This window comes from Trichechus manatus, unplaced genomic scaffold (genome assembly GCF_000243295.1).
Source record: "Trichechus manatus latirostris isolate Lorelei unplaced genomic scaffold, TriManLat1.0 scaffold00065, whole genome shotgun sequence".
NCBI lineage: Eukaryota > Metazoa > Chordata > Mammalia > Sirenia > Trichechidae > Trichechus > Trichechus manatus.
The window spans coordinates 1,048,515-1,060,849 of NW_004444001.1; the positions used below are offsets into that span (position 1 = coordinate 1,048,515).

At 49.8% G+C, this 12,335-nt stretch overlaps 1 protein-coding gene across 1 annotated transcript in view; it reads right to left on the reverse strand.

The window, feature by feature from the left end:
* Positions 1 to 590: 590 nt before the first annotated feature.
* Positions 591 to 12,335, reverse strand: part of ETV7 (ETS variant transcription factor 7) — a 12,284-nt gene continuing 539 nt past the window's right edge. Inside the window, exons 2-7 of the mRNA XM_004379405.3 lie at positions 9,011 to 9,175; positions 7,051 to 7,176; positions 4,889 to 5,119; positions 2,871 to 3,013; positions 1,266 to 1,366; positions 591 to 1,152 (exon numbers count right to left, since the gene is read on the reverse strand). Coding sequence (XP_004379462.1) covers positions 1,035 to 1,152; positions 1,266 to 1,366; positions 2,871 to 3,013; positions 4,889 to 5,119; positions 7,051 to 7,176; positions 9,011 to 9,175 — 884 coding nt within the window. The 3' untranslated portion in view covers positions 591 to 1,034. The remainder of the gene's footprint in view (positions 1,153 to 1,265; positions 1,367 to 2,870; positions 3,014 to 4,888; positions 5,120 to 7,050; positions 7,177 to 9,010; positions 9,176 to 12,335) is intronic.

Sequence of the window (12,335 nt, forward strand, 5' to 3'; positions counted from 1 at the left end):
AACAACTTCCCAGGTGACACTGATGCTTTTGGTCCAAGGTCCACATCCTGAGAACCACTGGTTACACAATCACAGACAGTGAAAACGGAGACATTTAACCAAGAATCCAGTCATGTGGGGCTTCTGAAACATCTGTGTAAAGATATAAGGTGCAAGGAAGACAAGGTGGAGGAGGAGGGGGTACTGATCTTCATTGGGTCACAGTCACATGGTCAGCGAAGGACTGAAAACTGAGGGCATGGTGGCTGGGCCAGGTCAAACGAAGACCTCAGGGATAGAGAGGTGGGACCATGGCCTCTGTTTGGGAAGTAACCAGATACACTCAGAGGCTGTAAAAGAAAACTCGATTCTGGAGAGGCATCTCAGATCTGCCCATTCAAAGTGGCTGTGCCTCACTTTCCCCATCTTTAAACCTCAGAGGGTAGGTGTGTAAATTAAATGAGATAAAATGTATGTAGGGCCCTTAGCACAATGCCTTGCACATAGTAAGCACTTAAGAAACGTCAACTATCATTATCATTACCATCATTATTACTAAGATTGACAAAGCACTAATCCTTTCTTGCTCTTTCATACATCAGCCTCCTGAGGGTGTGTTTTTATAAGCATGCCCCTTTTACAGAAGAGGAAAGTTGAGGCTCAGTGAAGGACCTCACTTCCTTCAGAGAAAATTGAAGGGAATTGGGCAGGATGCCCTCTCAGTGCCCGGCTCCCTCTCCCAAGTTGGATGTGTACCAAGGCGTAGGGTGGGCAGAAAGTCCACTCCCTGTGCTCCCATTTAACCCCAGGGCTGCCCTACTCAAAGGACAATGCCACCCCATCCTGGAGGTGAGGGCCTCTCCAGCTCTCAGTCCTCCTAGGTCCCCAGGCAGCTGTGAGGCCCCATGACTACAGCTATGATCCCATGAGTACAAAATCTGGCTGAGGATTCCTGCTGCCCCAGGAGGAGAGAAGAGGCTGCCACACGGCTGTCTTCATGGGGACTCAGTTCCTGCAGTGTCAGTGCCAGGCACCTGGAGGAGTCTACCTGCCCCTCACGGAGAGACTTGCAGCATCTCGTCCTTGAAATCCATCCTGTCCTGCCCCTGGTTCTCCAGCTGCTCCAGACAGCTACCCTTGTCCTGGACAATCTTCCCTGGAGTCTTTAGAAATCTGGAATTCAGGCCACAGCTGTAAATTAGCCCCTGCCCCAGCTGCAGGGGGCTCCCAGCTCACCTGGCCACAGACTCAGTTCCCCTTTTCACCTTGGCCCCCAGGCCACTCACCTGAACAGTAGTCTCTGCCCAGGTTCCTTCTTAATGATGTTCAGCTTGTAGTAGTGGCGCAGGGCACGTGACATTTTCTCGTAGGTCATGTTCATCCGGTTCTGGAAGGCAAAGCAGCCCCACGTCACCATCCCTTGAGTTTGGAAGAAGAAAGACAGGAGAAGGCCAGGGGAGAAATAATGTGATGGTCCTCTCACCTCGACTTCAAGGCCTAGCTACACCACTTGGAAGCTGTGTGACCTTGGACAGGTTTCTTTACATCTCTGAGTCTATTTGCCAGCTAATGAGGATAAGAATATCGCCTCACAGCTCTGCAGTAAGGATTACATTAGTTAATCCATGAAAGTACTTAGCTACAGTGCCCAGCATGTAATAAGTGCTCACTGAATGGAATTGCTGCTTTCTGGGCCTCAGTTCCTCCCACTCCCGCATACTAAAAAGAGATTGGACCGAATTAGTACTTCCCAAACTGCAGTAATCTGCATCTTTCCGGCCACCACCACTACTAAGAGGCAACATAATAAATGGAGCACAGAGCCAGGCAGCCTGGGTTCAAATCCCTACTCTGCCACTTACTGGCTGCAACCATTGGGCAAGTTGTCAAACCTCTCTGTGCCTCAGTTTCTACATCTGAAAATACCTACCTCACTAAGCTACTGAGAGGATTAAATGAGTTCATATAGGCAGAACCCTCAGAGCAGTGCCGGGCAATCAAATGCTAGACGTTTTTAGAAATCCTATATGTTGCTGATTATCATTATTGTTCTTAATAGTTTTCTTTAAAAGACTCATTTTTTTTACATAAATAAACATATTTACAGTGAAACATGTGAGAGCCAGAACCTGTGTAAGGTAGAAACCTGTCAGAGAAGGAAAACTCAAATATTTTCCACTAAGAGAGAGCAATAGAAGAATGGCAAGACTGCACCCTGTCAAAGGCAGAAAACTCGCGAGACCCAGAAAAACAAGGCAGACCTGCGGAGTTCTGGCTCTCACAAGTTACACTGTATAAAAAAGGACATTTTCCTTATAACACCATCGAAAATCATGAGATTAACATGGTAGTTAAATTTTTAAACCATAATTCTCACGAAAATAAATATTTAATTATTAAAATTTGGGGTAAACCACCTAAACTCACAGACGCCCATTTAGGTATGGACATTCCTCACGCTGGGAATGCTGGCTCAATCATTCCCAGGCCTTTCCAGTCCCAATTCCAATGCGTCTATGGGCCCTGAGACCTGGGTTTCTGCCCCAGCTTCCCCCAGGGAATCAGCTTCTTCATCTGGCCTAACAGCCCCACAGCATACGCTGCACAATTCATACAAATGTGCTTCAAAAGGCTCAAATGGTAAGTAAAAGTGGGATTAAGCAGTTAGAAGGCAAGATTTCTGAGTTCCACCTACATTCCCCATCCACAAGAGGTAACTGCAGGCTCCTCAGTATCTTCCAAAGTAAAATGACCCTAGCACTTTTGGGGCTAGTGGTGAAGCCCTGTCAGCTGAGGACTGTCTTCTAGTGCTGAGCGGTCCACTCTGACCCTCTGCCCCATCCCCTTCTGGAAACGTTGACACTGTCCTGCCTGCTGGAACTGAGGTTTACCTTATGGTTTCCCCAGAGTCTGGCAAGTCCATTTGGATCCACTACGCGAAAGATCTTGGCATCTTTGTCTTCCCACTTGATGTAGGGTTCGTACCTGGTGTCAGAGAGGAGCTGGTACACATAATCCCACAGCAGCCGGCAGTCTGCAATGTAGCACAGGGGGTGAGGACAGGGTGTGTTACTGGCGCTGTGAGGACCGGACAACCTTGAGTCTGGGGCCCTAAGAACATCAGCAGGGTGGTGAAGACAACGGTATTAACAGAAACAGCTGTTTATGGAAGTTCATTACTCACTGTCTCATCGAATCCTCATAACTCTAGGAGGTGGGTACCTTTATCCCCATTTTGTTGTCAGTTGCTGTCGAGTTGATTCTGGTTTATGGCAACCTCATGTGTGCAGAGTAGAACTGCTCCATAGGGTTTACAAGGCTGCGACCTTTTGGAATCAGATCACTAGGCCTTACTTCCAAGGTACCTCTGCGTGGGTTGGAACCACCAACCTTTCGGTTAGTAGTCCAGCACTTAACCATTTGCTGAGCTCCTAAGTGGCAGGCAGGGCAGGGAGTCTAACCCAGCTCCGCCTGATGCCAAGGCTGGGGCACTTTGATCCAAGGGCAATACAAGCACAGACTGCACGGCCGGAGCCCTGCATCCAGGTCCCTCTCTGCCTTCACCCAGTCACTCAGCCACCTAGACCTCTATTAAATCAGGATTGTAACATCCATCCTATCTACGCCCCTGAAGGACAGTGGTAGTTCAGTGGCTGAATTCTCATCCTCCACGCAGGAGACCCGGGTTGGATTCCTGGCCAATGCACCTCACGCACGGCTACCATGCGTCTGTCAGGGGAGGCTTGTGTGTTGCTATGATGCTGAACCATTTCAGTGGAGCTCCCACACTAAGAGTAGGAAGAAAGGCCTGGTGATCTACGTCTGAAAATCCTATGGATCAAAACGATCAGATCCTGTTGTGCATGGGGTCACCAGGAGTTGGGGGCCAACTAGACAGCAGCAGACAACAATAACCATCTACACCCCTGTTGGTGAGGTTCTACAAAATTAAATGCGCCATTATGGAGTGCAAGTGGGCAAAGGGAATCTGCAGCAACTGTGTGAACTTGAATGCTGGTACCTGGACTTCTTGGCTGGGTGATTTAGGGCAAGTCACCCTATCTCTTCCAAGCCACCACTTCCTCATAAGGGTGGTGTAAGTATTGATGACATAATAGACAAAAAAAAAAAAAATTAGCATACTGCCTGGTACAAAGTAAACGCTCAAAGAATGTTAAGTATTATTATTAAAAAGATCAAATTGTTGTATTTTCAGTGATTTCCAGTCTTTTCCAACCTGAAAGCCAGGCTTCTGGTCCTCTACAGTGTCTTAAAATAAACGTGGTAGCCCCACCATGGCTAGAAAACATCCTTCAGAAAGGCAGGCAGCTTATCTGTTAGTCTGTCTCGTTGTCTGTTAGTCCTTTAACGATGACTGTGGAGTGGAGCCAGGCTGCCTGGGTTTACATTCCAGCTCCGCCACTTACTTGCTGTGTGATCTTGGGCAAGTCACTTAACCCCTCTGAGCCTCAGTTTTCTTATCTATGAAATGGGACTAATTATTGTACCAATCTGAAAGGGCTGCTGTGGGGATTCAATAAATTAATTCAGGTAAAGGCCTTAGAACCATGCCTGACACATAGTAAGAACTCAACTATTTAAAAATAAATGGCGTTTAAAAGAAAAGATGGGAGAAAGCCTACTGCATGCCAATCTGAGTGTCTGGCAAAGACTGGAGTCGGCTCAATTTTGCTGAACTGTCCCTGCCCTGGAGACAGGCTGGGCTTGGCTCTCCCTGGCAGCACTGCCACTATAAGCAGTTTATGGCCAGCACACAGGGCTGTCATCCCACCCCCTTACAATAATGTCCCAGGTCAAAACAACCCCCCTGCTTGTCACCCGTGACCCCTGAAGCACTTGGCCTCAGCACACCTGCCTCCTGGCCAGGGAAACACAGCCCCCTACTCACCAGCGATCCTGCCGTCGATGGGAGCCTGTGGCATGGCAGGGAAGGAGCAGACTCCTTCAGGCCTGCAGCTGAGCTCTGCACAGTGAGGCAGGGTGAAGGGCTCCTCCCTGTCAAGGGGCCACCTGGCCAGGCTGGGGACATCCAAGTGGCTCAAGGAGCTGGCAAGCCCCAGGTCTGGTGGTTGCTGCAGGAGGTCCCTCTGGGGGGCCGCCTGAGAGGGCCTGGTCTCCTCTGCAAGCAGATGAGCATGGTTGGTTCTGCAGGTCCAGACCTTCCGTGAGCCCAGGGCCCTACACAACACACCCGGGAGCCCCCTGGGCAGCACTTCTAATGCTCTTTCCTCATCCAGCTGAGCAAGAAGTTCAGGGAGGCAGTGGAGGGCAGTGGGTGAGGGCCAGACACCTGGGTGCTAATTCCGGCTCCCAGTAAAATTGGTCACAAAGCCAGGTCTAGAATCCAGGTGCCCTGTATTCTAGTCCAGTGTCCTCTCTTCTCACCCAAAAAATATTTATTCAGAACTTCGTATGAGGCAGGTTTTGTTCTAATGGGGGATACATCTCTGAACTCAAAAGATTCTCTGCCCTCATATTCTAGTGTGGAGAGACAGATGATTAAAATAAAAAAGGAAATGGAAGGAGTATATAATATGGGTGTGTGGGCAGGGGGGAGGCGGGGATAAAGCACCATAGGCAGATAGGGAATGCTGGGACAGGAGCAGAGGTTGCAATTTTACAGCGCAGCGGTTGGTCAGAGGAGGCCTCACTGACATGGTAACATTTGAACAGAGTCCTGAAGGAGGTAGAAGGGTCAACTATGTGGGAGTCTGGAGAAGAGACGAGAATGCCAGGCAGCAGGAACAGCAAGTGCAAAGGCCCTGAGGCAGGAGTGTCTCTGGCTGGTTCAATGAACAAGGATTCCAATGTGGCTGGAAGAGCATGAGCAAGAGAGACAGCCATGGGAGAGAAGGGCCGAGGGCAGGAGGTCATTGTAAGGACGTGACTTTGACTCCAAGTCAGATGGGAGCCACTGGGAGATTTTGAGCAGAGAAGCGACATGATCTTACTTAAGTTCTAAAAGAATCCCTCTGGCTGTTATGTTGAGAATAGACCATCAGGGGTCAAGGGGAGAAGCAGGAAGACCACTGAGGAGGCTGATATGTTCCTCCAGGCAAGTGGTGATGATGATAGGGGCTGGGCCAGGGTGGCCAACAAGGGAGGTATGAGAAGTGGTTGGATTCTGGATAGATTAAGAAGACAGAGCCAACTGGATTTGCTGACCGTTGGGATGAGGGTGAGAGGGAAAGAGAGGAACAAAGATGACTGCCAATGTTTTGGCCTGAGCAATCGGAAGGATGGAGCTGTCATTTGCTGAGATGGGGAAGACTGAGAGAGGGATACGGTTGAGGTAGGCCTGGAAAGGGCAGGACATCAAATGTTTGATTTAGATATCAGGTCTGCAGTGCCTACGGGACATGCAGTATGGAGTGCGCAAGTCTTGAGTTTAGATAGGTGCGGGCTGGAGACACGCATGTGGAAACCATCAGCACTCCATGAGATCACCCAGGGTCTGAGTACAGATAGGGAAGAGGTCCCTGAGCCTGGAGAACCCCAACATTTACAAGTAAGAGAGAAGAGGAGAAACCAGCAAAGAAGTCTGAGCAGGAGCGGCCGGAGGGGGAAAACCAGGAGGACAGAGTGTCCCGGAAGCCAAGGCAAGGAAGAGTTTCACAGGGAGGGAGAGCGGGCTGACCTTGGGATCAAAGGCTGCCAGAGGTCACAGTAAATAAGGACTGAGAGTGAACATTCCTACGTCCAGGTCCTGGAGACCTTGACAAGAGCCATTTCAGTGGAGCAGTGGGGCTGAAAGCCTGAGGAGAGTGAGTTCAGGAGAGACTAGGAGGAAAGGAAATAAAGACACAAAAGAGACAACTCTTTGCTGAAGAGGAAAGCAGAGAAATGGGGAGACGAGAGGTGGGGTCTCTTAGGAAGAGTTGTCAGGAGCATCCCCAAGGTGAGGAGGTGAGGGCTGAGGAGGCGGGCTGGCAGATGGGCAGCTTGCCCCACACCCACCATCTCTTTAATTACCCTGCTTTGAGGAGCCCCTGCTCTCCCAATGAGGTCAATTTGGGGAAGGTCTCAAAACTCCATAAAAAGCCTCCTCACCTTCCAGGGAGTTAGGGGGCTGCTGCGTGGGCATCTTCTGCCTGAAGATCGCTCCAAAAAAGGGTCTGCACACCAGGGCTCGCCGTTGGGTCTTGATGTACTGGAGCAGCTCGTACAGGACGTCACCTGTACAGGGGACGGCAGGGCAGGCTGCTGACCCGGCTGGATGGGGATGAACAGCCACATCCCCCTGCCCCCTGCAGTCACCTGCCTCTCCGGATGAGGGCTAGGATCCTGATGAAGTTCCTAGGAGGCTGGGGCTGGGCAGGGCCACTGTCACCCCTTTGGTGGATAAATATAAAAGGCATCCCTTCTTCTTGGTGGATACAGCCCCCAGGAGGGCATGCAGCTTGGCGAGATCAGGCTGCATCTCAGCCCCCACAGGCTGAGAGCCTGTGTGCAGTGCACAAACTGTACAAATGTACCTGTCCCTAGGGGGCGGAGACTGTTCTAAGGCTCACTGGATTCCCTAAGCTTTATGAAAGGACTGCCCCTGCGGTCTAAGGAGCAAAACAGTCCCAGACACTTCTTTCCAATGCTTCATCATCTGGAGACAGAACCAGCCTCTTCCTCCAAGTTAGGAATTGGGGGCCCTGTCCCTGGGCCCAGAAATCTCCCTTGACTCACATCTTTGGGCTAAGGTGCTGCTGAGGGGGGAGGAAAGAGGGGAAATCCCTAGACAGAGAGCCATCCTGCAGATCCGGGGCAGTCAGAGGGATAAGAGGTAGGCAGTGGGCCCTTGAGACCGAGGGGGTGCTCGTAGGAAGTAGAAGCAGTGAATATGCGGAGGAAGGGGACCAGCCCCAAGCTCCTCCTTCCCAGCTTTGCCTCTGGCACGACTGTCACGGCTGTAGGGGAAAGCTTGTCTAGAGACAGCTCTCTGCCCTCTGCCTACCTCCACCTCCCACCAGAGCTCTTAAATCTGGGAATTAAGTCCCAACAGTCACTGGAGGAGGCTTATAGGTGAAGTGTGTGATAGAACTTGGGATGTGATATAGGACTGGCCGTGGAAGTGTTTGGAGAAAGGAGGTAAACCAGAATATTCAAGAAAATCTCTGTGTCACATACACCATGGGCTTGCTTAGCCGAAAGAAGGGTGGCATGGAAAACATCAGTGTACAGTATTCTTAAAAAAAAGATACCAAATCAGCAAAAACACTGACAGCTACCTGAAATCAGGCCAACTGTGAAGCAGGTGTGATTCCTGGAAGGCTCTGCTACCGGCTACCACCCACCCTCTTCTTGCCCCACCAAACTCTCTGCTGCCCAAAACACCGTTATTAGAAATTCACGCCTTTAGACTCAGACCTAGTATCTGGTTAAAATAAAAACTCCTATTGGGAGCCCTGGTGGCGCAGTGGTTAGGAGCTCAGCTGCTAACCAAAAGGTCTGCAGTTCGAATCCACCAGCCACTCCTTGGAAACCCTATGGGGCAGTTCTACTCTGTCCTATGGGGTCGCTGTGACTTGGAATCAACTCTACCACAAGGGTTTGTGGGTTTTTTTTTTTTTGGCAGGGGGGAGGCAAGGCTTCAACCTTTATCAGTCATTTATACTTCACTGTGAATGAATATTAAATTTTTCTCTAGTTTGAGGTTTTTTGTTTGTTTTGTTTTTTAGGAGTGGGGGGAGAGGACATGGGAGGCAGTAGGGTGGGAAATGAGAGAGGGGAAACAAGGGCCTCGGGGAAGGGGAAAGGAAAGGGAAGGGGCAGAAGAGGCTCATAGGGCTCTGCAAAAAGCAGACAACTCGACTGCTTTGCACAAGGCCGCTCTGGCTAGGAACCACCAGGCAAAGTTTTATGGGAGAGAGGGGTATCCTGCAACGCTGGGAGGTAAGCATGACACCCCAACAAAGCCTCCTCGATCTCCCTCCCCGCGCCCCCACGGGGCACTTGGGACGCCCTCGCCTATCAGGGTTTCCATCAAAACGTTTTAGATCATGTGACTAGTTTCCCCGACCTGAAGCGGGCGCACGATGCCGGAAGTCGTCCTTGGTGAGGATGCAGAGGGCGCGGCCGTTCATCTCGAAACCGTGCTCACCGGTGCGCCGCAAAGAGTACTCCTGCTCCGCCCAGCGCAGCCAATGCAGCACGTCCTCCCTGCTCCAGAGCGCGGGCTGGATGCCTGGAATCGGCAAGGACGCGGGCTGGAGGCGGGGGGCAGGGGGCTCTTCCCCAGCCAATCTCTCATGGCTCCAATTTGAGGTCCTCATTTACTGTTACCTCCCCAGCACAGCCCACCCTGAACACACCCTTTAAGCAGAAGCCCTGCTCCCGGTCCCTTCGCCCCCGTTTATTTTCTCTGTCACGTGTCCTGTTCTTTGAAATTGCATTTTACATTTGATATAATTATATGTTTATATTTAACACTATATATGTATTATGTATGTATTCATTTCTTTAATTGTTGGTGCTTGACACAGGGCCCCGCATGCATAAAAGCTCTCAACAAATCCCCAAGGAGTCTACTAGCCCAAGAAGCCTCCCTGATCTTGTTCCTGGGATGAGCCTAATAACTGTGACTCCCCTTACCAATTAAACCAAATTAAACCTCCAGGGTCTTCACCTGCAGACCAGCCCATGGCTTCGCCCTCTCTGCAATAATCAACTGTATTTTCACTTCCTTCACATTAATCATCTTTGTCTCTCAAGACTCCAGCCAGATATCACCTTACTCTCCCTGCCCAGGGGCCTGCTAACTGGGGATTTCCAGCTTGGCCAGTTCCCAGCTTCTGGGACAGATCTAGGTAAAGCCCCCAGCTGGGACAGCAGGAGGAGCTGCCTGTCCAGGTCACAGTTGGAGGGATAAGATGTAGGCAGTGGGCACTTGAGACCCAGGGGTGCTCATAGGAAATAGCAGGGTCAGCACCTTTGCACACCCAGAGTAGTGTTGGACATGGGGGCTCCCAGTCCCCTGCCCCTTCCCCAGCTCTATGGCCCCCCACTGCCCTTATCACTGGACAGAGAACTTCTTCATGTAGTCACTGCATCCCCACTGGACTGTTAGCTCCATGAGGCACAGACTTGCCTGTGGCTGTTGTCTCCGCAGCATCTGGAGCATGCTTAATAAACATAAAATGCCTAAAGGAGTGGGCGGAAGCCACACTTGTTAGAATTGTATCTATTAATAAGTTCCTAGGGACTCTCTGAAATATGTGAACTTGAGCAGGGGTAGGTAAATTCCGTTTAGGCTTCCCAAAGGCCCTTTCTCCTTTTTATTAAATAGTTCCAGAGAGTTCCAGAGAGGCGCCAACCCTCCATCTGTGACATATGGATACAGGAGGTGGCGCTGTTATGTCTCCCATGGCTTATTCACAACCAGGATCTCTGAAAGTCAATTTCAAAACACAGAGATGCCTCAATTCCTCTATATCTGACAGTGGGAAGTTCACAGAGCTTTTCTCTGAGGAATAACCCACCACCTCCAGTTGCTATCGCGTCAACTCAGACTCACAGCAACCCCATGTGTGTCACAGCAGAACTGTGTTCTGCAGGGTTTTCAGTGGCTGATTTTTCTCAAGTAGATCTCCAGGTTTTTCTTCTGAAGTACCTCTGGGTGGACTCGAACCTCCAACCTTTTGGTTAGCAGCCGAGTGCGTTAACTATTTGCACAACCCAGGAGGAATAAGTTCCAGGAAAATGAAGAGAGACTCAGGATGGAGAATTAAGAGTCTTGGTTTGAGGCCATCTGGCCAGTAGCATCACAGTTGACTCCCTTGTCCTCATAGAGTCTGTTTCTCTGTCATCGTATGAGGCTATGGAGGTGGCAATCTCTAAACAACTTCCTGTCTTAAAGTTCCCCCAAGTCATCCCTTGAGGATGTGTCCCCTCGTCTCAGACTCACTCCCTGTGACCTCAGCCTGTGTCCTACAAGTGGTCCCCCACCACCACTAGCTGCTGTCATAGCCTTGCAGCTGTGTCCCTTCATAGCTCCTGACTCACCCCAGCCCCAGGCAGACGCTAATGGACATAGACCATGGGGTGAGGGCAAACCCTCTTTCACTGTCCTCTTTCACAGAGCATAGTTGTGAATCTCCTGTTGTGGGGGGGGGGGACACTCTGCCAGAGCCCCTGTAGATCCCACCCCTCCGTCTCAGGCTACCCCCGTCACTTGCCACAACCCTAGACATTACAATCATCCTCAGAGTGGACTTTCTACATCTTTAGTGCGCATCGTGGCTGGACAAGCGAACACAGAAAAGTGAGTGCTACAAGGAAATACCATGTGTGTTCCACTTAGCTCCGACTCACAAAGCTAAGTAAGACTTGTTTTGTTTGTTTATCTTCCTGTTGAGGCAAATCAGCCCCGACTATTAGAATGGAGGCTGGAGGTGGAGGAGGGTGAGGGGTGGGCGACTGGGAATAAATGGCAGAGAGATGCCTAGAAATGTGAGAAATAGAGGGCTGACATCCCCAGCCATGTATTTCTAGGAATTTGTTCATGTCATCTAGGCTATTGTAGGTACTTCTTAATTTTCAAGTTTTAAGCATTCTCTAACTTGGCTTCGCATAATAGAACATGTGCATTCCTGTACACATTTAATGTCAGCAGTCTGCCTATTTGGGATGTCATTGACAGGAAAGTGAGTCATTTAACGTACCCTATCTTTTAAGACTGTTAGATATCTACTAAGGACCAGAGCTGTGTTGTCTGAATATTCTCAGATAAGTATGAGTCATGGGATCTAAGATGATAGGTACAGAGGCCTCCTGCCAGCAGCCAATACCAACTTGCCTGCCATGTGAGTGAGCTACGTCGGAAGTGGACCCTGCAGTCCCCATCAAGCCTTCAGACGTCTGCAGCGCTAGCCAACAGCAACCTCATGAGAGACTTCAGCCAGAACTTCCCGGTCAGCCCACTCCCAAATTTCTGACCCAAAGAAACCCTAACAGATAATAAATCATTGCTGTTGTTTTAAAACACTAAATTTTGGAACGATTTGTCATGCAGCATTAGAACTAACACATCCTGCTCTAGAAGCACATTTCTCATCGTGTGTCGATTCAGAGCACAGGCTCTGGAGCCAGACACCTGGGCTTGTGTCTACAGCCTGCTCCATGGTTATGTGTTTCCTCAGGCAAGAGCTTTATGTAGAAAAATGAAATGAAGGGACATGGCCAATACGTTTCTTGTGGTTATCTTTGGGTGGATTTGGCTCTTCCACATGTTCTTCTTATGCTTCTCTACCATTTCCCAATTTTTGACAATAAGCATATGCTACTTTTGTAACAATAAAAATTAAATATAATTTTTCAATTAAATATAATTATTTTAAAGAGGGCTA